Below are 25219 nucleotides of genomic sequence, written 5' to 3' on the forward strand. Positions count from 1 at the left end.
ATTTTGCTGAAATTGCAATCCATTTTCAGGTAAGAGCCTTTCCCAAAGGCAGAGTGCTCACCCCTCATCTGTTTCTCTTCCTCCCTTCTGAGTGGTACATGGAGGAGAAGGTAGCTGGAAAGAGCAGTCTGGGAAACATAGTGGCCATTAAGGCCCAGCCAGGTTTTGACTTCGCATGTGTTTAGCAGTGAGGAATTCGGAAGACATGTCAGAAGGCAGCCTCTCCTAACCCTAGGACTTTGTGGATAAGTCAGTTATGGAAACAAAACTAGAAAGTTAATAACAGGGGGAAAGGGAATTTACTTTCAGATCTACTCAGCAGAATGAGTACCTGAACCAAATATGTTTGCAGTCTGGTCAGATGAGAATGCCAGGAGTTAGTTACTGTGGAATTACAGCAACAACACAGAAAAATTAAGTCCAAACAATTATTTTTTTAAAGTAAAGCGGAATGCAGAGGAAGACAGGACAGACACAAACACATACCACAGACCAGATAACACAGAAGATCTTATGCAGTGATGTGCCGCCAACACTGTGAGAAGTAGCACTCACAACTGTGTTCCTTTTAGCTGGTGTCTCGGAGTCATTGTCCTCAGTAAGGGTGGACTAGATCTGGGAACTTCTTCATTTCTTCTGCATTTTAACAAAGGAGCTTTAAATACACTTACACATACTTAAAAGTAGCCATGTAAAGTAAGTTGAGTCAAACTGTTCTCACACCAATGACTTTGGATTCAATACATAAATCGTAGTGAACAGACTGGTACACAGCATATATATTTTGAAATGCAAAAGTACTTGCCACTTGGTTCATTTCTGTGGAAAAATCTTTATGTCCCAAAACTGCCTTTATCAGCTCTGGGCACAAACCACTTCCATTAAGGATGGTTTAGCAATAATTATTGGTGAACTTCTTCCATCAGAACCAGATAGTCTTAACTCACTTTTCCACTCCTCAGCTTGGCCATGAAAGTGTTACCAAGGAAGGATTCCCATTCACCTTCAACACATTACTCTCATATTAACACTCAACACCAAAAGCAAAGCAATGGTGAGACAATGGCTGATGATGTGACTAGTATGACCATCACCAAGTCAGATAGTGCACGCCATTCTTCCCTTCAGAAGAATGGAGGAAATAATCGCACAAAAGGGACTATGATGCTTACTTTAAGCATGATTATAAAGGTTTTTTCTGTCCTGGCATGAAAGTGACACATACTTTATATTACAAATAACACATATTTTTTTTCTAATTCTTTCATGCTGGAACCTCCTGAAATTCTCATTGGAGGATATGTAAAGAGAAAATTCCATGTGCGAGAAATTTTATATAGCTGCTTTCTGCTCAGTTTGAAGAAATCTCACTTGGTAGAGCTACTCACAGTAGACCAAGGTAGTCTTTTGCACATGAAGATAGACTCTGCTTTAGACCTGTATTCATAGACAGGAATTTAACTACGTTTTAGGAACATTCACACTAGTCAGGCTGAGTAGAGGAGGCACTAGAGTTATACCTGACTGTGAAAATAAGCTCACGACTTATCTATGTCATATAACAAGTCAGGGGGCAGACTCAATTCAGTAAGCTCTTATCTGCCATGTTGCAAGCATGAAACAAAGCTGCCTCTCCCTCTGCATGGAGGCAGAACACTGAGGCAAGTCTTGCTCCAAACAGCCCCAAAATGCATCACTTCATACTCCCCATCCATGTATCACCTCACAATCCCCATCCTCCTCCAAAACACCTCCGTAGATCATAGACAGTCCATCCTTCCAGTCCAGAAGCCATTAAAGACTCTCATCCTGTATGAGGGAACTGAAACAAACATTTCATTTTGGGAAATGGCTCAGGAAGAACATGTGAGGAAGCACAGCAACAAACAACACATAAGGTAGATATAAATCCAGATAAAATATTATAATCATTAAAGGGTTGCTGCTCCCTGAAGGTTGGCAAAACGAAGAGAGTTAATTAAAAGCAGTTTCCACACAGTGCTGAGCTAGCCTGCCCTGATAAATCAGCAGCCGGGATTGCTCTCATAGAGGTCAATGGGGGAAAGAGGTTGGGAGGCAGGGGAAAGCGAGGAGAAAATAAAACATTTAGCTGAGACTACTGACAAAAACAAATCAGATCTTGTGACAGAAAATTGAGAAGACTTTTCCACGTATTTACCCCATCAACACTATTTTGCTAGATTTAAACCTTGGGAATGCCTGTTTGCCATCAACATAAAACCAGCTAACCTGACGGAGGTCTCATTCATTTGTATCAGCATAGGAGAAAAGAGAAGCAAGAAGCTTTTGGAGCCTCATCCCACTGGGGAAGTATTAACATTGCTTTCATCCACATGCCACTTTATCACTGAAGGCTAACATCACCAACATTTGCAGAAGGGCACATCCTTTTTTGAGAAGCAGATCCTAAAAATGAAAGGGTCAGTCAGACATGACGAAGCAGTAGACGTATCTCAATGTGGCAACTGAGATAGTTTCTCCGTACCAGTGGAGAAAGAGTTCACTGTGAAGTCTTCCCATCACCAACCCTCACCCGTCACATATCACATATCTCTTCACCTAACCCAGCTATAAAAGATACTAACCTATGAATTAAAATTATGATCCTGATTTAATCCATATTTCACATCAATAGATATATGCTAATGAACTGGAAACTTTGAGGATAAAGAATCCATAGAAAACACAAGAACTTACAATCTTCAATACACCCTTTAGTAGTTTAAAAAAAAAAAAGGCAAAAGCCATGAAGGTAAGCTTGTAGATAAAAATGGGTTCATGGTATAATTTCTGATATTGGACACTGGCTAGTGATTTTTCTAACCATATTTTCTAAACAACAGCTTGAAACATGATGCACACCAAAGGAGTTTAGCAGTAAAACAGTTTTCTGAACCACTGTTTCCATTATTTCTTATTCAGATTGCACAGGTTTTAAAGTAATCATAAACATAAAATATATTTGTCCCCATCATTAGCTAAACACAGTTTCTCAGGAAACAATATTGAGACCAAAATACTTGAACAGTTACAAATCCATGATTACCTTTTTCAAAACTGTTCTTAAAAATGGAAACTGAATGGAAATATGGGCATTATTTTCCCTTGAAGAAATAGTACTAACTTTTTATCTCCATGATAAGTTTCCCTATGGCACTGTTCACTGGATAGTGAACTGTCTGGGTTATAATTCCAGCCATTTTGATTTTTCTTCCAACTCTGTGACTAGCCATGTTAGGCTGTGGATCCATAGGAACACCAGAAACTGCAAAGTTCCTAGAACTAGACAAAAAATTTCATAGCCACATGACATAAAGCACTGAATTGGTGCTCACTTACTCTTCCAAAACATGAAAAGCACCCAAAACATTTTCAAGAGAAAGTTTTGTTCCAACAGCCATAATCTATCTTCCCGTGGCTATCATGAAGCCAACTCAAAGCATAAAAGCAGCATAAGCACTGTACTCTGTGTTTTGGCAGAAGTAGCATGCCCGCATCTGATCAGATCACATCAGCCCTGCCAGATGATGCGGTAGGGCAGGCTGGAATTAACCAGCTCAGGGTATGGCCTTATTCCACTGCTCTGCACCTGATTTTCTTTGCACCGTCCAACCTATTTAGATATTTGAGAATTAAAAGACAGGAAGTATTAAGCCATGTGTTTGTAGAGAATTTAGCACAACGTCTTAACCAAGGCTTTGTATCTCACATCACAAATGGGAATCTGACAAAAAAGAAAGGGTAGAAACCATGTTACATAGAGTTCCTTTCTTTTGCATACTAAGATTTCATATGTGTTAGAGTTGGCATTTTATATTGATTTATAAAAATTATCAGAAAGCAAGTAGAGAGTTTTCAGACTGATAGAACCATCTGCATTGTATGAATTGAGAGATGATCCTCAGGTTGGATCAGTTGTCTCACAACAGACTGTGACATTAAATATCACTTTGAGCCTTTCTTACTAGAAAAACATTGATGTAGTCAGTGTCCCCATCAACACCTGAGCAGGGGACTGTCTCCCGGCTACAGCTCAGCAGAACACGAAATTAATGAATCAGGATTTGGCAAGCACACGCTGCTGATCACAGCCACCTAGTGCACACTCATCAGTACCCGTCCCTGCTCTGCTCTTGCTGCTCCACTGGTTCCCTGTGAAGCCTCCCCTCAGACAGTGCTGGAGTGCCAGTAAAATTGTCCATGCGGCTGGAATTGTAACTCTCTGACCGCACCCGTTGCAGGCAGGTAACCTGAAAACTGAGACACGTGCTGACATAGTTCTGCTATTTCCATACTGGAGGGGATGGGGGTGTGAGAAGGATATTTGCCAGCAGCCATTGAGACACTGCATTATTCTTCTCTGAGACATCTGCTGGGAATCTGTGGTTAAAATATGCTCTGCTGGGAAATAAACCATATCTAACAATTAAAAAAAAAGGTATCATGCTTCTAATAATTTAGACTATTAAAGGTAAATAAGGATTTTAAATAGTCAGTATTCAAGCACTCATGATATTTGTGTTACATGTCGCTCAGTTTAGACAGTAAAAATAAACTATGCAGTTCTTTCTTATGAAATAAGAAAGGAAAACCCCTTTCTGCTTCTTATGCAGTAGTCCAGCATATTTGAGTTTGTTCCACAAATTGTAGAGAAGTTTTTAAAGAAATGAAAGAAGCACTTCCATCTGAAAATTTTTGTTTTAAAAAGAAAGGTATTCTAAAAGTATGATTCCTTTTAGATTGTCTTGACGAGTTAACTTTCCTTATAAGAAACAAACCACTGCTAAAACTGAGACCTGCACTAAGGAAGCAATTAACACACCTCAGTCTCTGCATCCCAGGTAAAACTGTCAGGTAAAGCCAGAAGCACAGTCCTAATGAAGCCCTCAGAACAGGCCTTAAGCAATGTTGCCTTGGTGCTGCTCATCTGCACATGGGAGTATGTCACCCCAGACAGGGAAACCTCAGATCAGAGGTTGGTCTCTCCAAGGGAAAAAAACATCAACTCCCGGAACAGAATCATTCCACTCCTACAAGTCCTCAGGGATAAACAATACAGGGATGGTTCTTGCTCAAGGCAACATCACATACAGACAACAGTGATGAGCCCAGAATAAATACCAAGATTGTAAAATTGATCTACTGAGCAAAGAAATTCAGCTCTGACATGAAAGACAGAGTGAGAAAACTCCAGACTCAGCAAATTACAATCCTAAAAGAAGGTTTATTCACAGCCAGTTGGGGCATTGGAATGCCTCATTTCAGGACAGCAGAGGTACAGCCAACTGTTGTAAGCTGCAGAAGACAGATATACAAGATGGACAAAGTCTGCTCTTGAGAGCAACCTCCAAATATCATGCTTCCAGTTTTAGGAAAGCAGAGGAAGAAATCAATTTTCATTAAGCTCCACAAAGGATAAGCCACATTACCTTCACCATGACTCAGACAGAAGACAGATCTCCATTTTGCTCTGTGTACCTGACTTCTGCATGGTCTGTGTAAACTATTCCCACTTGGACACTATGAATGCTATCTAATGGGTATCATGCATCTAGCCCATTGGACATGTGTTTACCTTGAAATTATTACGCCCTCCAAAAAATCATACCTTTGGGCCTCTGTAGCACAACCCAGATACTTCAATATTGCTTTCACACACCACAAATAATACGCTTTTAAAACTTTTTATTCAGTGGCAGTTTTGAGATACAACCTCCATCCATTCACACAGCTAGACAGACTGAAAGGCTGGAAGACCAACAAAACAAAATTACAAAAGCACTGCAACAACTAATCACGCATAAGCAACTGGTGGAACCAGATATAAGACTGAAACTAGTAACAAAACATTTATCAGAGCCTCTCATATTCAAGCCAGTGTATCCTCCGGTCTTCTTAACTTGGCTTTTTGGCCCTCCAATGACTTTGGTTTTATTCTTATGTTCCCCTGTGTAAATATAGTAACATTCATGCCCTGTTTTTGCTAAAAGTTGATGCTGAGATGTAGAAAACACAGTTTTCATGTGGACAACAATTTTGATTTGAAATGTGTCACACTAGGGCTCATTTATGTTTTTTAAGTAACATCAGAGCCACACTGGAAGTGCTGTAGAGGTTTTGTATGTGATTTAATGTGACCAACAAATCCTGTTCTGTCAAGCAGAAGAAAATTCCCTTCTGCAAATCCATGTTAAAATCACCTCCACATCACTTGTAAACACTGAACTAGCAACCTACTTGTCTATTTTATTGCTTCCACCTTACACATTACACTTTCACTTTAATATTAAAAAATCAGCAACCAGGTGCTTATGCAACATCCAAAAAAAAAAAAAAAAGGAAAAAAAAAATCAGTCTTCACCACCACCTAATCAGGACATAGGGCTGTTTCAGGCACATGTAATGGGATACAGAACCTTCCAGTTGAGTTCCTAGCCTGAGTTCAAGCCAGAGTAATCACTAATAAATACTCTTGCCATACAAGAACCCAAGGCCCACACTGGTCTCTTGCCAATGTGAAACAGGGATCTGAACATAGACTATTTCTTCACAGCTGTCTCATGCCACAGAATTCATCATCACAAGGAAGGCCATGTTGGCAGCCCAGGGGTCGAAGTTGGCTGTCAAGACAATTTTATCTGAGAATACTGGAATTGGAAAACTGACTGCTGCTGTGTATTTGCAGTGGGAATGCAGAGACAGAACAGGCCTGCTAGGGTTTATGATGTCAGCTCTAGCACTGTGCACACAAATCTGTGATGATCTGGTCCACAAACACCTGGCAGAAAATAAGTGTCCCCAAGCACATCAAAGTTATCCAACAATGCAGTCAGCATGCAAGTGAGCTGGCCTAACAGTTGAGCCTGTTAGCCCCTTTTGTCCCAGAGGCTGTCCTGAGCAAAAGGAAAAGCACTGGCACTGCTAAACTGCCAAACTACTGCAAGGCAGCAGCCCCTTTGGTGAGCGTCCAGGCACAGCACTATACAGCATGAGGGATCTCACACGCTGAAATGGCAACAGCCTAACATATGTTCCATTTAGTATGTTTAATTGACAACCTGAAATAAAAGTCAGCTGTGGGAGTAAAGACAGATAAGGGTGAGGGGAAACCAGCTCCTAGACAAGACTTTGTGAATTACAAAGTCTTAATTATATTAAATTCATTATGGTACCATATGCACATCCCTAATATGGCAGAGAAGGAGGAAATGGGACTAGATGCTAAAACTGGAAGTTGAAGGGCTACATTCTAGACTTGATCTCTTAGAAAGCTGCTGAACCACTTCATCCTAGATTAGCCATCCATAAAACAAAGGCAATAATCCTTTCTTCACAGGGGTGTTGAGAGGTTTAATTAATTAATGTTTGCAAAGTCCATTGAGATTTCTGACTGACATTTGAAGTAATTCAGAGTACTTTTTAAATGTATTTTTTTCTTCTACTGCACCACTCAAATGTTGTCATATTAAGATATCCAAAGGAGAAGAAGGTGGAGAGAAAAAGCATGGAGATAGGTACACAAACTAGTAGGGAAAAAAACCAACCCAGCAAACTCGGCACTTCAAATCCACTGCTGTCCCATCAAAGCTGTCAGAATACTGCCACTTCTACAGATGAAGACTGTGTTTCTCCAAACACCTGCCACCTTTGCCTTGCAGATGTGTTAAACTTAGATATTTTTGCCTGTAGCACCATGCTGGTAAACAACAAGGTAATAAATGGCAGAAATAACAGGCAGTCATGTCAGGTTGATTGGATCACCAGAGGAAGTGAAGGAGAGAAGAGCATAGGAATGAAAGCACCAAAAGAGAACCAGAAAGTGAGAAGAGAGCGCTGGACAGAGAAAGTGGCAAGTTGAGTGTAAGAAGAAGCCAATCATTAATAAGGGACTCCAGGTACGGAGCTATTCTATGAAATGCATTCCCACAGATGCGCAGGTACGCTGGAATACATTATCCAGAGAGACTAGTCTAGCTTGAACAAGGCCACATATGTGTCCCAGTGCCAGAGACAAACTGAATATTGGACACTCTTAAACGCACAAGCGCACACAAGGAGCTGCTTGATACCTGAGCTAGGATTTCTCAGTCTCTACATTGTCCCCCATCTCGGAGCAAAACCTTTGTGTGGCCAGTTTCTGTAGGGGGCGTTTGTGGGTTCTGAGATACAATCAAAACGCAGACAGAGGAAATGCAAATGTCATTCAGCTCCCGTTCATTGTCAGGAAGGACACATGAGGATAAAACACTGTGCATTGCATCCCTCCTTTATTATGTGTCCTACTGCTTTTGTCCTAATTTATCCCATGCATAATTTATCCACATGTGTATTGTTTCCCGATCAGCAACTTTAAAGAATAAGTGAAAATTATAAAATGTTTTATTAAACAAGTTGTCAACAAAATTGCAGATGGTGTCAGACAGCCAGTACCAATTCTGCGTCCTCCACATAGCCTTAGTACTTTAAAAGGCACACCGAGAAAAGCGAACCCAGCACTTGATGTCTATTGTTTCCTCCTCTCACACCCCCCAGGGGCGAGGAGAGGAGAAGGGAGCTAATTATAAATGGCCTCATCCTGTCCTCCCCGAGTTTAGCAGCAGCAGCAGTGGGATCGGGCCCCAATTCATTTCGGCACAAGCAGCCCTTCGGCAGGATCCGCCGCGACTGCTGGGAGCCCCACGGTGCCGCGAAGTGCGAGGCGACGAGGCGAGGTCCCATCCGCCGGCGGGGCGGGGGCCGGGGTCGCCCGGCATGTTCCCGGGGCCGCGGCCGCTCCCGAGAGCTCGCCGCTTCGCACCCGCCGTCGCCAGAGGCCACTGAGCCCGGGCTTCCCTGCCACCGGCAACACACGTCCGCGGCTGCTCCCGGCCCAGGTGCGGAGCCGGGCGGTGCGGCCCCCGGCGTGCGGTGCCCGTGCCAGGGCAGCGCCCGGCGGTCGGGAGGGGCGCGGGAAGAAATCGCCCTCGCCTGCACAAGCGTCAAACCTGCCGTCGAACGAGGGGGCAACGCCGCCTCTTCCGCGCGGTTTTCAGAGTATGTTCCGTCCCTCGCCGCCCACCCATGAGGATACTTCTTTGATTAACCCCCTGGCAACTGCGCTCCTCTCTCCCCGCGGATTCTCGTACCCGAGAGAGCGGGTAAATGAAAGCAAAGGTTTTCTGCCAGGACGGAGCAGGAGATAAACATGTCAGCACCCCTTCCCAGCTCGAGGCTTTCCTTTCCCTCCGGATCGCAGAGAGACAGCCGCAGGAACCCCTGGAAAAACCTTCAAGTGTTTTTCCAACTCCAGCCGGAGAGACTTGAGTTGGGGAAAAAAAAAAAAAAAAAAAAAAAAAAAAAAGAAGAAAAGAAAAATCTCGCAACCCTAATTTCATCTCGGAAAACTCGAAGGTATAAAAACACCCACTCAGCGCAGCCAGAAAGTGCAAACGAAGCGTCACCGCCAGGTACTGTGCTTCCCTGCTTTACTAGCAAGAGCGCTGCCCCCGTTAGCAGGGAAGTCGTTTGAAAAAGGTTAAGACAGCTCCTCTCCCCACATACGCTGCCAAATCCCACTCTCCCTAATGCCTTCGGGGATTAGCGGCGTGCGCTGCAGACCACAAGGAAAATAAAGGACGCGATCCAGAAGACGACAACCGGCTCCCGTGGTCCCCCTCAGAAATCAGCCTTATTTGCAGACCAGGAACCCCGGAATACCTCCGCAGCAGAAGTACCTGCCCCCTTCCTCCCTCCCGCTCTCGAGCCGGGGTCAGACCCCGTTCGCGCAGCCCTCGGCGGCTTGTGCCTGCTCTCAAGATGGAAACACAATCAACTCTCTTCCCCACTTTGAAAAGCGAAAGCCTGTCATATGCAAAACAGATCTCCAGACTTCCTGCCCCAAATCAGCGACCGGCAGTCCCGAGCCATTCATTTCACCCAAGTCTGCTTCCCTCCCTCTCCTCTTCCCTCTCTCTCCCATAGGAACGCCGAGGAGCGCCGGCAGTGCCCCCGCTGCCCCGCTTTTCCGACCGTCCAGCCGTGGAGCGACGGGGGACGCTCCGCTCCCCTTCGCCAAGACATCCTAACTCCCCAAAGATTTGCGGAGGTAACTCCGAGCCGCGGTGGGAGCGCGGAGGCTCCGCGCTCCGAGCGCCCCCCCGGGCCGCTGCTTGCCCCCGCGGAGCGCGGCGGCGCGGGGCGACTCCGGGGGGCAGCGCGGCCAGGACGTGTCAAGTGCGCGCACCCCGCGGGACGCCAGCCCCAGCAGCGCCGCCGGCCCCGCGCTGCGCCCCGGGAGCGCCGGGCGGGCATCCCGCCGCCGCCACCGCCCCCCGCCCCGCCGCCCCCCGCCCTGCGCCCGGGCTCCAATTAACCCGACAATTTTTTCCTCGTTAATTTCGGCGCGAGCCGCGGGGATGTGTTGCACAAAAAACGAGCGAGTCGCTGGGGCAGAAAGGAGGGCGGAAGGAGGGACCCGCCGGGAGGCTGCCGGCACCCGGCTCCGGCTGGCAGCCAGCGCCGGAAAGGCGCCTTTTTTCATATTTAAACCACGCGGAATATGTACATTTTTGATTCCTACTTACGCTTTCAGGGGGTTGTGAATGACAGTCGCCATTTTGCTACAATGTAACAGAATATTGTGTCTCGGAGTTCTAAAGGTTCGCTCAGGGGAAGCGGCCAGCCAATGGCAGCGCGGCATACCGGCCCGCCGGCCAATGGCGCGCCGGGGGCGGGGCCGGGGCGCTGCTGGTTATTAGGGGAGCTGTCAAAGCCCAGAGGTCACTCCCTCTCCCTGGAACTGCTGCCGAGCAGGTCTTAAAGGGGCAGCGCCGCCGCCGGGGCCGCAGCCGCGCCGGGGGGCAGCCAAGGGCTCGGGGCGGCCGGGGGGACACTTCTCCGCCGCTCTCCAGCTCCAGTTCTAACGCTCCGCGCCGCGAGAGGGAAAGCCCGGCTCGCTCCTCGCCCCCTCGCACGGCCGCCGCTGCCCCCCCGTTCCACAGGCAGAGTGCCCCGCCGGGGGAGCGAGCCCGCGCCGCCCGGTCGCTCCGCATGCTGCCCGGCAGCGTCCTCCCCGGGCTGCTTCCCTTGCTCCACAGCCGCGCTCCCTCCCAGGTCTCCGTGAGCCGCCGGCGCTGGCAGCGGCTTCAGAGCAACGCGGCTCCCCCTCCCCCAGGAATTTCCCTCTCCCTGTCAGTCATCCCGGCCCGCAGCCCCTGCGCCCTTACATAACGCGCGGCGGCCGGACCGCCCGCCCGCTCGCCCGGCCCTGCACAGCCCGGCTCGGCTCTCACACAGAGCAACTTCTGGCGCGCCAGGAGCCGGCCCTCCGCTCCCTCCGGCACTGGGAGCCGCGAGGGAAAGAGCCCTGACCCGCGTTCCCCCGGACAGGCGATGAGAGGAGCGGGAGGCTGGACCCCGAGCGCGACTGGGAGCAGGCAGAGTCCATTCCTGGGGAGGCAGCAAACTCCAGGAAGTCTGGGCTTACCTGCAACTAATTAAAGGAGCTTGCGAATGAATTATGGAGCATGACCCGAGTGATTTAAGAGGTGTCAATCCTAATCTCACTCTCAGAAGTAAATCCACTGAAGTTCACGAAATTATGCCAGTGTAAATTAGGCGTCAACAAGAGCAGAGTCAAACCAACAAGTTTCCTCCTTGTCTGATAGTAACGTCAACTTTGTCATCTCATACTTCTCGCCCTCCCTCAAAGGTCTCATCTCCCTTCAGGCATCCTCTATCCCTTTAAAAAACACAACCAACCACCACCAAAACCAAGGCTGCCATTCTTCACATCTGTATTACCAGAAGAAACTCAACTAAAAACAATTAAAACACACTGCTGTAAAAGCAGTAAAAGGGAGGAGACTAGAGAACTAATTTGATTCACAACTTAAAGAATAAAAGAATGAAAGTAATGATGTTTCTGAGATATTAGGGTGCTAACAGAAGCAGAAATAGCAATCTTCCTGAGCTAGAGGGCTGAAATTGAAAAGGTGAAGCAAACAAAATCTCTCTTGTTCAATTGTTTGACAAAATAAAACTGTCCAATAATGAGGCAAAAGAGAAGAGGGACAGAGAACAGAAAGACAGAGAAATTATTATTCACAGTGAGAAAGGGGAGATGAGAGTAATGAGAATGAGGTTTGCATCAAAAGTTTGCAAAAAGTTGAAGTTTAAGGTCTGTCTAGGGTCCCTCTTTCCAAAACACTGCCTACTCCAGCTACTAGGTCAACCTAGGTACTGTGCCAGGCATATATCCCTGGAGGGAATTATCTCTTCCATCAAAGCAATCTAAGCCATTTGGTTACAGGCACTGCTTAGGAGAAATAAGCTTTCTGTCAGCTGGAGAGTTGCCAAGATGCTGAGATCTATCCCAAAACAGTTCTGGGAAGTAATCTTTAAGAACGTTTCCATTATCATATTACATTATATTATTTAATATAGTAGTAGCCCAGGTGACATTGAATGTGACTTCAGACCCTCCTGTTCAGTACTCTCACTGCTCACAGGAAAAGCTAACCACAAACTGCCGAGTTGTCATAAGCACACAGTTGATGTACGTGCTGCAAAGAAACAAACGGCTTAGCAGGCACCTGAACTGGTGACCGTGGACTGGCAACCTATACTGCATCTTGCTATTACGAGGATTTCTGGTTCAACTTTTCCTGTTGCCACGACATTCACTCAACAGCAAACATTTTAGCAAGCATTTACCCTAGGATGGGCAATATTCACTGGTGGGATAACAATGACTTTGCTTCACACGTAAGAAAAAACAGCCTGGAACCGTGGCACACTGCAGAACCAGAGACAGATTTGTGCAACTGAGAAAAGGCCCCAAAATCCAGCCAAGCTCTAGAAAGCCCTGAGATTTTCTAATGAGAACGGGTGACATTTTCAGAGAATTAAGAAAACCTGTTTGAGGTCATTTTTAAGAGTTTAATGAGTCCCTCTGGTCCTGTTTTGTTGGATATATAGGCCCATTCCTGCTCTTCAGGCAAAGAGCTCTTGGTGCAGCTTGGCACGGAGCGTATTGCAAAAATGGGATTAAGCCACATGTGCTTCCCTGGCTGCTACTGTTATTCAGACGTTGGGCCTTTATCAGTACCAGCAAAAGCAATGAACAGTGAGAACAGGCACAGATGACCTTGGACTGCTGATAGCCCTTTTCCCAGGCAGACCCCACGCTCCTGGCCAGGAGAACCAGTCAACAGCACTGCCTCGCTCAGAGGAATCTCCAGGATGCTCAAGGACAGAGCTGCTATATCAGCACAGCGGAAAGTCTCACCCACGGTAATAAAGACATCAGGCTTTGTTCACAAGTCCATATAATTTTCCTACCATGTGTTTCATTTAGAAAAAAAGAGGCACAGAGCACTGAGTGGCATTTCGCTTTTAACAAACTTTATTAATAAAAATTTTATGCCATGCCATAGTTACCTCCATTTTCACATACACACCAGTCCATCAGGAGCAGATCATTTATGAGCTAAATTTTTAGATTAAATTTTCCTCTGATTTTACTGTACTGTAAGTCAGTAATCAATAGTCTTGCTATTGTTTTACACCCTACAGGACCAACACATCTCAAACACACTCAATTACACGTATGCTGAGTTACAACTTCAGGATTTTTACAGTTCTACATAGCTACTGTTAGTTTAATTCAGACTAACCTGAAACATAACAAGGAGGCTGCAAGAAAGTATAATTTAGAAGTAAATAATTTAGAAGTATTTTGCATAAAAAAAGTTAGGTGGGTGTATTTTTAACTAGAGGTTGCCAAATGTTTGGACAGCCAATATATACATTTTGAAAAAGGAAGGTAAGTTTTGACATAAATCTATTGGGGTAAGATCTATAACATTAACACAAGGTATAGGCATACTGCATCTATAATATTGGAGTGAGCAGGGCTTTAGAAGGCAGAGCCCACCACCTCACCTCCAGTCCCTGATACAGAACTGTACCTGATCTCTACCCAAGTAGAACACAGTGTTGTGTCTTCTCAGTGTACTGGTAAGTGTCATGTCTCATAGAACATAACACTGCTCTCCTGATCCACCTCTGTTTCAAACATTTTTACTGTTTACATAATGCAAGCACCTTGACAATTTCTGTGAGGTCTCAACAATATTCCTGTTCACCCTGGAAAGCCTTATTTTGGCTGACAATATTTCACTGTGAAAGAATTTTTACCTGGTATTTATTATCTCCTGCTTTCCTTTTTATTTTATTAGGTTTTAATGTAGAGTTGCTCTTTTCTGGAGGAAGGGAAAGTTAGGTTCTTATTATACATTCCTCAACTCTTGTGAATTGGAAAGTGAAACAAACTAGACACTGACACTGAAAGCCACAAATCTAATTTTGCTATGGAGGGAAACATAAAAGACAAAGCTGAAAAAAAAAAAAGAAGTGGCTTCTGGTAGATTAACAACAGTTTAATGTTCTCAGATATTTCCAGCAATATACAATTTTATTTTCTTTATATATATTAATATGCAAAGTACCAGATTCATATAGCTTTAAATATGAGAGTGCAGTAATGTAGTTTGTTACAGCAAAACAGGGCCCCACATGCACAGGTATCCTGCAAGAAATTTGAAGTCTTAACCCCTTTTTATTTATTAAAGCTGTGCAGGCATCTCTCATACACTGTTTCTTGTCAGCCCTCCTCCTCACTTTCTTTGATCTTTATCAATAGTTGCTTAGCTGAAAGAGGAGGAAAAGATATCAGTGTCAATGTTACAGACTCAACACCAGCCGTCTACAGACACATCACCAAAAAATTTACATAGTCAGCATAACAAAGATAACTATGGAGCTACACAGAGTAAAAATTGGCGCCAACAAATCATTCTTCACAACAATGGGAACTGCATTCTTGGAAGGGACTTCAAATTTTTATTTTTTTTTCTAAGCAAAATTTCCCCTGTATAGCTATAGCAACAATTCTTGGATGCCTTTAGTCTAGCTTGATTTCAGGCCTGATTCTGAGTTCCCAAAGTACACCTGGATTGCTTCTATGCTGAGGTCTGGACTCAAGCCCCTTTATTTTTTTAGCGGGATGTTTTGATAAAATAAATACATTTAAACACTAAAGAAGAGTCTCTACTATTAAGAAATACATTGAGGCCTCAATCTGAAGCTTTCAAAAGTTTGGGGAGACAGAAGTTTTTTAAGGTTCCAGAGTCTGGCTCAAATCTGTCCCCAATTTAACAAACTGCTAAAAGTCTATTTAGTGTGGCTTCCAGAAGATTCTTTGCCATGCATTGTTCTTAAATTTCCCCAACAACAGAAATAAATGTTATAAACAAGCTACTTCAAAAGGGGAATACAACTTTGTTGTAGACACTGCAATACCATAGTAATAGTAGGGAAAGGAATCTAATAAAACAGACATATGCTCTGAAGAGCACACATTCAATAACTATGGTTGTCCTCTCCATGAGGGGAGTCATTGGTAAAATTTAGAAGGGACAAAACTGAGTTCACATCACAAAGCTCATGATTTACACATCCAGAGTCACAGGTCTGTCTGTCTTATTTCTTAAGTGAGTAATTAGCTGGGGGGGAAAAAAAATTAAAGGAAAAAAGAATAAAGAAAAATAAAATAATAAACAAAAATAAAGGAATAAAGAAAAATAAAAGAATAAAGAAAAAGAAAACTCCTTTGGAGTCCTTTTCACTCTTTCCTGCATTAAATGTAGGGAAAAGTGTTTCCACAGTACATCCATTAATGGTATACAGAGGTGGTACCCTGAATCATCCAAAATAATGGTGTGTCCTGTCTCCGTCTATTCCTGGTGCAAGGATGAAAGGAACTTTCTAAGGTGCCTTAAATTTCAGAATGAGTAGGTGGTATAGATTAGGGCACAACTAATAGGCAGAATCTGACTCTCCAAAAAAGTTTCTTATCACTACTCTGAATGGAGTCCTGAGATACTGTCTACCTATGGTTTTCACTGCCTTTAGACAGACTTCAAATGTAGCCTAAAAGTGGTGTAACATGACTTCCTCTTGCCTGTGAGGAGAAAACAGAATATAATACCTTCTTAATCAATCTTATCTCTAATAAGCACAGAGCACACACCATAATTTCATCATTAAGATTTTAAGACAGGTTTAGCATTTGGATTGAGAATAATGAATAGCACTCTACCTGAGAGAATTAACAGCTGAGAAAAACATAAAACCGCCACATTCATCCAAAGAGAGTGCTAACTTTGAATCTGCTGTTGATTTGAACAGCTTCACCTTTTCTTCCTTACTGATGAGACCATCTCAAAGAAAGGAATGAGTATGTGACTATCTGCTTACTCCACTGTGGAGACTTTTTTTTTTTAGTAGAGTGTGCAGAACTGAACTGTCCAGACATAGCTTGAATGTAATGACTTGTTTTCTTTCAGTATTCAAGCTTTCTTGTTTACTGAGTGTATTTTGGTCTTTGGAACAAACGCCATCATAACCAGGCTGCTTTTGTAGCACATACAGGAGTTATATAGCTTAAAACAAAACTATGCCTTTTAACAATACTGAAAATTAGATTTAGCATGAAAATGTCTCACCTGCTAATGTTTTTTTTAGTTTAATATTATTTGTGAAATGTTTTTAATTTCAAGGGGTTTTCTTTATAATTTTAATAACACCTTCAAGAGTTTCACTCTCTCTTCCATATAAATATGAAAGATTTACAGTATTGCATCCTTTAATTTTTTTCTTTCCTTATGTTTTGTTCCAATCTGTAACTTAAAATATCTTCCACTTTGTAAAAATTCAAAGAAAAAATCTGATGGGGTGGTTGCAGTGGAAAGAAAAACATTCACATAAACAGCAGTTTGGAATCAGTGAGGAGATAAGAAGGCACTAGCTCATTTTATTGCATTGATTGACCAAACACCAGAGGAAAATGCAAGTAAGGAGGAAGTAAGACAACTCTTGTTTAGCTATGGTTTAAATCCTGCTAAATAGAAACAGCTTTAAAAGTGTCACAAAATTGTTTTTCTATTTCCCATCCAACTTTTCCTTGGTAGAGAAGAGAAACAACAGAAAGGTACAGACTGACCTGCCTAAAATACTGGTTTAGGTCAAGCCTAACTTTAAAAGTTGATGACTGCAAATTTCAGTGAACAAATGCAGTACTGGTATAACATAAAATTGATCCTGGGAACCTATTAGAGAAAGTTATTGCAGTCAATGTCACAGTGGAGCCAGTCCTGATTTACCTGCCCACAAATCTCCCCAACTTGAGCCTATGGAACTAATCTGATACAACTTTCCCCAATCCAGACAGGATCTCAGATCAGAATTCTCCCCTTCAGAATAATTTTGCTGATACTTTTTAACAGAGGTTAAAATTTTACCAATTTTATATTGGTAAAATCCCTTACATAAAACTAGTGTTGCCATGGGCAGAGCTTTACTAGTTGGGCTTTTTTGTTTGTTTTCCTGTTTGTTTATTTTTTAAGCAAGGGTGGAGCAGCTTTGCTGCCAGGACACCTCCTTCGAAGGCAGTAGCCACCTCTCCAGCAGGAAGCTCTGCCACACAACTCTTACTCCAGCAACTCTTCTCACACATCTAAGCCCTTGTGTCAAGTCTTCCACTCGTTTAGGCTTTTGCTTGAGTTGACAGGCCTTTGCTGACACTTCTACTCTGTGCTGCCTCAGCAGAAAGCACCTAAGAAGAACTTGCCAAAGTTTATTATGAAATTCCAAGCAAAGAAAAAAGGCTCATGGGATACTGCTTGATGCAAGGCCCATAATTTTGCTCCCTCTGATGATGCTTATTAGGCTATTTCTAAGACTATCCTGTGGATAGTGCCTCATGCCTAGTGCAGGATTTACCAGGCATATATAGACATAGGGACAGTTTCTCATCTTTTATGTGTATTACTAATATGGGCCTACTGCCTTTAGCTACTATTTATCCCAGTATCCACAAGAGCAGACTTACACAGGCCTCATTTCGAAACCCACAGTTAACAACTGTTACGAGGGAGCTCAAGTAGGCTACAGGGGCTCACGCTCCCTAACCAGTATAATCATGAACCACACACTCTATCCTTCACATTAGCTACAAGTAGCATTCATACGTATATATGTGACACATCTTCAGATCTCAGGCTGATGGGACAGAAGAGATTGCTACTCAAGAGCTGAGAGCAGAACACAAGTCTAAACACAACACCATCACATAAATCTTACACTCTCCATCATGTCAACTGTGCCACATGCAAAAAATCCAAGTTTTCTACCTTGCTATTCCTTCCAACTCCTACTTCTAATGGGGCATTTTTTGTTTGTTTAAAAAGTCAACAGTCAGCTAGGAGCATGCCAGCCTGTACATTTGAAAAAAGAAGGCACAAGCATCTTCAACATCAGACAAAAAATCCCACCAAACATACCCAATGAAACCTCATAGGATTTAGAATGTTCTGGCACCTGTCATGCCCAGGAATGATCAAGCACTACAGTTTTTCAACTGAGTAAAGCGTTGTAAAGCTATGTGTAAGATCAATCACCTACTTCATATATGTTGAATTCTGCACTCACTTGCAAAACCCAAAAGGTTTGCCAATCTCAGACACAGCAGAATGCTTCCTCTCATCTGGTGTCTATAGCTAAAGTCCTTATGAAATATGAATTAAAATCATTAGAGAAACTTTGATAGAATAAAAACATCTACAAAGAATAATATTGCACTTAGTCCTGCAATGCTCCATCTTGCATAAAGTAGAATAGCTTACCAAATTATTTTCTTAGGAGAAATTCTTCCTGCTTGGCTCCTGCAAGCATCAGCATCACACTACAAAATGCAAGCAAGCAGGAATCTGGCTTTCAAGGAACCTATGCAGCCAATGGCCACAAAATAAAGCCTTATGATTGATTACTCAGGTTACTATGCTCCAGAAATGGTACAGCAAGCATAACCAACCTGCATTTTTTTCCACTCCTCTTCAGCTCTGCAACAGCTTTTTACTCCTTACAAGCCACTGGCTAGTTCTTCTCCAAGTTCTTTTTATTAAAACCCTTTATCTCTCCACACAGTAATAATTTCTCCTAGCAATCATGACCATCCACTTTTTTTGTTCTTCTAGACATAGGCATTGGCCATATCCACTTCAGGAGAAGGGGAAGAATAGCACCACAACACTCTGAGTTGTACTTGTACTTGCTGTGGGAGAGAGGAGCTTGTTGCTTAAGATCACTCTGATATCAGACAAGCAATGTCTGATCTTACTCTATTTATATACTTGGAATAATTCACTAGCTAACACTTTTCCCAGCTAAATGCATGCCCACCTCCTGAAATGGATTCAAACTTCTGGAGCATGGAGGTTACACAACAAGGGTAAGTATGCAAAGCCTACTGCCAGAGACATGCAGCTGTTTCCCTCACTCACACTCCCTCCTTCTGATTATTGAACATGAGAATCCCAGTTGTATTCCAGATACAAATGCAAGCATGTTATATTCCAAAGCCAGGCGCTATTCCAAACTGGAGTGCTGAGGACATCCAAGTTTAGCCTACTTGTTACCATAGCCATCAAGAATGCTGGGACCATAGGCATTCATTTTGCAGTTACTGCATATTTAATTTCACACACACAAAAATTAATGCTCTAACCCACCAAAACAGCTTTGTTTCCAGACCATATTCTTACAGAAATATTCTAATACCTCTGCTTAAAGGCTTACAGAAGCCCTGTGCTGTTTCCAAAAGTCATATTAAGAAAAGTAGACCCTAGTTCAGCAAAACACTAAGATATTTGTCTACGCATAATCATTGATACCATTCATTTGCTAAAGGTGAGCAATACTATTAAATACCTTGTGGAAACAAGCCTCAGAAGAGAGGCCACACGGGTATCAGCTAGGACTGGAAAATAATTTAGGAAGCAATAGTTGCAGAAACCTGGATTTTATAAAGAAATTATCTAGAATCAGAGTAGGATTATATGACTAATGCAGAGTCACTAAGTCTAAGAGCCCAAACAATAGGACACCTTGGAAAGGCAGACTGGAGTATTTTAGAATGCTGTAATATAGTTGTATAAGCCTCGATTCACATAGCCTAAATTCCACATGGGACCCTGTGTCTAGTGTTTCCTATTAGGTAACTCTGGGAGTTATTGGATTCAGGGGCCTAGCTTTGGTCTCCTTAAGGCTGGACGTTTGGGCTACAGGTGTTAAAAACAAACAGAAAAATCCCTGCCAGTAAGGTTCTGTTCCCATTTATAATAAGCAATTCTAACCTAAAGGCGTGGTTCTGCCAAAGTCGCCTTCAACAGGAGGAAGGGTTGTCCAACATTGTCACAATCAAATCCAGTTTATTCTGCCAGTAAGATTTATTCTGCATTATAGTGGTGTACGCTCTAGCAGAATATAATCTCTGTTTATATAGAGGGTTTAAAACATATGCATGCTACTGTTCAGATCTTCTGTGCAAATTTTCATATACTGTTCTCAAAGTCAACCCAGAGGAGAAACTGGTACTATCTAATGTTGGTATTAAGAGTTGAAAGTTCTGATCCCAAAAGAGTCAGCATTTCTTTATATCCATAAGTGCAGAACTTGGCTCAGACACAGTATTTCTTTACGAAAGCGTGGGCTAAATAAAAGCAAAAAGACGGTCCGAAAGAAACCTGCTAAGAGCAACGTGCACGCAATTCTGTCCTGCTACACAGCCATTGCTCAATATATCTGCTAACTCCCCGAATACACAATACAATACCGCGGGCGTGTCCGAATTAAGGCTCGATGTGTATTACGTACGGTGACTACCTCTGGGCGTGAGGCGTTTGAGGTCACAGAAAACCCCGCACGGCGTATTCCTGCCTCTTAGCCCTTCCTCCTCTCCCTCCCTCCCGCCCAGCGCTCCCCGCCCCGGCGCACCTGGGCGGGCGGCGAGGGGGCGGCCCTGGCGCGCCCCCGCGCGGCACCAACACGCGTCGCTTTTAAAGTTTCGGCGTTCGGAAGATTTGAGTGTTTCCGGCAGCGAGAGCGAACGAGGTGCCTTAAATTTGGCAACAATAACGTCTGGCGACTCTACATCTTCACGGCTTTGAAACTCAGACGGTTCGGTGAGTTTTGTGCTAGGTATATGGCTTTACAAATTTTCAGTGGAAAACACGCCATCATTCGCCTGAGCCGTGAAAAAGTACCATCAGAAAGCTGCTGGGATGCAGCAACCAAATTCCCATGGGTTCCACCTGTATTTCTGCAGTATTTGTTCCTCATTCAGAAGTCACAGCTGCAGCAGGTAGCAGGGCAGGGAAGACCAGTGCACTTCTGCTCTCTGTATTTTCTCTACTAATGTACAAGGGTGGCAGGGCAGTGGGAGAAAGGGTACAGTTATCAGTTGCAAGGACGAATTATAATGCAATCCACACAAAGTAGAAGAATTAAAGCTCTTAAAGAAACCTTTGTTCTGGCATCTCCTAATTTTTATTTTTTTTTTTGGGGGGGGGAGTATGGTTGCTAGACTTTGCAACCATACTATTACTTTTATTTTTTAATACATTGTGTATATGGTATCATATCTATATATACCTGTGAGAGACTATTGTGTACCATTCTGCTTTTCCCCAGAACGCTAAATACATAGCGTTCAGGACAAAGACATTACACCTCAAGACTTATATTTAGACCATACACACACACAGTCCCTCTCCAGCATCTGGGAATGCACATGCAAGTATGAACAGACATCTAGAGAGTATCATTTAGCCTTTGAAGTCAGGCTGGAAGCCTTGGGACCATCTCAAAACTACACTTGAAAACAAGTTTTTAAAAAAATAATCAGTGCTATATACACAGCATTATTCGTTTTTATTTTCACTTTGCTTTACTAGTACTGAGATACCCCTTGAAAGCCATTTTTGAAGTGTTTTATCTGCTTTTGCTCTGTTCACTTGAAATCATAGTTCTGTTTGTAACACTAGAATTATTCATACAGCAACCAACTCTGGTTTTGTATGGATGATGATAATGATGTTTCTGGTGAAGAACAAAACAAAAGTATCAGAGGAACACCTATACAGAAAGAAGTGTCTTCAGGCCAAAATTTTTAATCAGGAAAAATCAGGTAAGAGAAGGATGAAAAACATACAAGACATCTCTATAAAGGTCAGTAATTTTTCACCATACAGTGATCTTTAAAGAAAGATTAACAACCTGTAGTATGGGTCACCCTGGATTTACTATGTATGTCTCAAATAACATGAGACTTTAGTTACAGCCTATAGAGCCAAAGAAGCATACAAGACATTTATTTAAGTCTTAAATCACAAAGAAGCCTATTATAGTATTTAAACTGATTTTTCATAAATATGAGTGTCACTCAGTTTATAATGCTCGAAAAAAAGCCAAATCCAATAATATCATCCAATGAAAACCCTTTACAAATGCAAACTTATGATTTCAAGATCAGGTAGGTATTTCTCATTTTAAGAGTCCATACATTATGGCACTGTTTCCAGTTATCAGAGTAGTTTCAAGCTTTTTATGGAAACATTCATTCCTTAAATCAGAAAAATTAACACATCAACAATTAATGTGGGGTTGTTTTTTTTTTTGATCGTCAGACTACAAAAAAAGCCCTCCAAACTCTTCCTCCAAGAACAAAGGGTAAATACAACATTCAGCCCAACCAATTGTCTTCAGGGGAAAAAAAAAATTTAGCAGCCTAAACATTTCAGGCCCTTCCACTTAGCATAGCTTCTACTGAAGTTGACACATCTTGAAGGATAGTCCTATGAAAAGGATACCATGGTGAAACAGTTTGTCACTGGCTTTGGTATTAACTTACCTGGTACTATTCTCAAGCATTGTGGAAGCTGGGCAGGACACTTCACACTAATAAAGAGCAAATTCCTGCTTTTCTACTCAACCCTCCCAACCCTTCACACCTCAGCCAGCTAGTGGCAGAGGAGGATGACATCCTACCTGACATCCAGCCTGACAAAAAGCCAACAACAGTAACCAATCCAGACTGCTATCCATGTGTTTGTGAAAAGGGATGTGCATGCAATGAGTGTCCTACAGGAAAGCAGGTGGTGCAACAGGTTGAACCAAAGGGCAGTGAAAAAGCCAAATAAATGAAGACCTATAATTTGTCATTAATATTAGAATATTAAAGGACATATTCACGTTACTACACCCAAAAATAAGACAGTGCCTGATTCATCCCTCAGATTAATTTAGGTAGTCACATAACAAGTCTGACCGAGAATACTTATAAATTACCAAAAATTGTAACATGCATATTATTTTGATACTTTAAGTCAATAGGTTTGCTTGGGCTTAGCAAAATTAAGAAGTGCATTTTGTGTCTCAGGAGATTTGGTGTCCTTAGATAAGAAACCTTTAGACACCATTCCAGGACTTAGCACCTAATCCACATTCCATAAAAATACTTCTAGAGAATTAAATAGGCTTTACATCAGATCTAGGGTGTGTCCTCCTACTCCATGGCCAGTCTTGCCTCCTTGCTGCCTACACGGTGACACACACCAAAACTGGGGCTGTGTGCAGTTTGGTTGGTTGGCCAGCTGAGCAAGCTGGGCCAAGTTACCACATGAACCACACTGGCCAAGTGTCATGCTTACTGTAACCTTCATGGATGAACAAAGCTGCACATAACTAAGCACGAGAAAGGAGTCGCTGGGCCATCAGACAGGACTTACTGTCTCAGGCACTGTTCCATATACTGGAGGTATAGCAGCGCTACTTATGCAGCCAGAGGTTGATGCTAAGTTACCCTTCCACTGGTGCTGTCATTACAAAGTTGTCATGCAAACACAACATAAATGCTGGTCACTTCTCTGAACATAGAAAATGGAAGTGGAAACAGCTGGTTTCACAAGCCAGCGTAGCCTATTAATGTTTTAAGAAATACTACAGAGGTGACTTTAAATTGGAACTTTTATGAGTCCATTCCTCCTAATGGGTAGGATACATCTAACATGTTAAGACTAGTACAGTATAGATAAAAACAGTATCTTTATCACATTGCTTATATCTTTAGATTATATCTACTGTAACACCACTAATACAATCTCTTCATGGCACACATTTAGAAAGCAATCAGAAAGCTATGCATCTCTTCTACACCACACCTTGCATACTGCAGCTCACTACAGGCCAGTGGCACAAGAGACCACCAGATTCTGCAGCATTAACTGATCCTGAATAAATTATTTTTAACTGCAACTACCAAGCTCTTATCCTCTTCAGGGACAGCCATGTTCTTTGTGTATGGGCTGCATACAAAAATTTTAATAACATCTTTTCCAGTCCCTGCAGCACTGCTTGCCACTACCAGCAACAGTCAGAAAGAAATCAGGGCCACTTAGTAACCTCTTTCCAGTGAAACTTTTTCTTTCCATCAAACCATTTTGCACTGATTCAGAAAGCCTGTAACCATTTACTATCAGTCACATTACATTTCTAGTGTAGTCCTAGTTATTTCATCAGCACTAAAATTGGGAACCTGGAAGTAATGGATTTTTTCCAAGCTCTCCCCTAAAGCAAGCTCTGCTCAGTCTACCTACTGAAAGGGTATTGTAAGGTGTCAGAGAGTTTCAGTGACTATTTTCAATTAACCTGCAGAGAAGCTTGGGAACTGAACTTTATTATTCCCACAAAACTGAACTCAGGAGGAGTCATCTTTCCCATTTTTTATTTTGGAGGTTTTCAGAAGATGAGGGGAAGGGGCAGGGAGAGAAGAGAAACTGACTCATAAGACATGTCACACAGGTAAAATGTGTGACAAAGTGACAATTAAAAAGTCCTAACATTGCATGTACGTCTTCAGCCTCTGAACTACTCATTTTCAGACAAGAACAAGATCTTGGGATATAACCAGGAATTATTTGAGAACAGCTCATTACTGAACCACAAGTCAGAGAAGGCACACTCTGGGCACTGTGCCACAACATAAGAATCTATAGTGTGCCGAATTCCTCAATACTTTGTACAGTTGTTAGAGCTAGAAAAGGCACAAAGGAGGGCAAGAAGGATGGTCAAAAGATAAAGTGTTGTTTTCTGAAAGCAAAACACTGACTTCCAGATTGACATCTCCCAAGAAGGGTTTTTTCCCCGCAATATCATCGGGTCTCTTCATCTGTTCAAAGCCATATGTATTTAATATAGAAGTCTACTAAAAAAAGATGATTCCTATGGTCCGTGTCACAAATTTTTCTTCCAGTGGGAAATC

The 25219-nt window shown here is 42.8% G+C and overlaps 1 protein-coding gene across 7 annotated transcripts in view; it reads right to left on the reverse strand.

The window, feature by feature from the left end:
- The window catches only part of DPF3 (double PHD fingers 3), a 157918-nt gene extending 147205 nt beyond the window's left edge, over positions 1 to 10713 (reverse strand). Inside the window, exon 1 of one of the 7 annotated variants that reach the window (XM_039388969.1) lies at positions 10584 to 10713. In XM_039388969.1, coding sequence (XP_039244903.1) covers positions 10584 to 10699 — 116 coding nt within the window. In that variant the 5' untranslated portion in view covers positions 10700 to 10713. The remainder of the gene's footprint in view (positions 1 to 10583) is intronic. The other 6 variants (XM_039388970.1, XM_039388972.1, XM_039388976.1 and 3 more) reach the window with 6 other exon arrangements.
- Positions 10714 to 25219: the final 14506 nt, after the last annotated feature.

This window comes from Pipra filicauda, unplaced genomic scaffold, assembly GCF_003945595.2.
Source record: "Pipra filicauda isolate LSUMZ 115617 unplaced genomic scaffold, ASM394559v2 scaffold6_size6359152_pilon, whole genome shotgun sequence".
Taxonomy (NCBI): Eukaryota; Metazoa; Chordata; class Aves; order Passeriformes; family Pipridae; genus Pipra; species Pipra filicauda.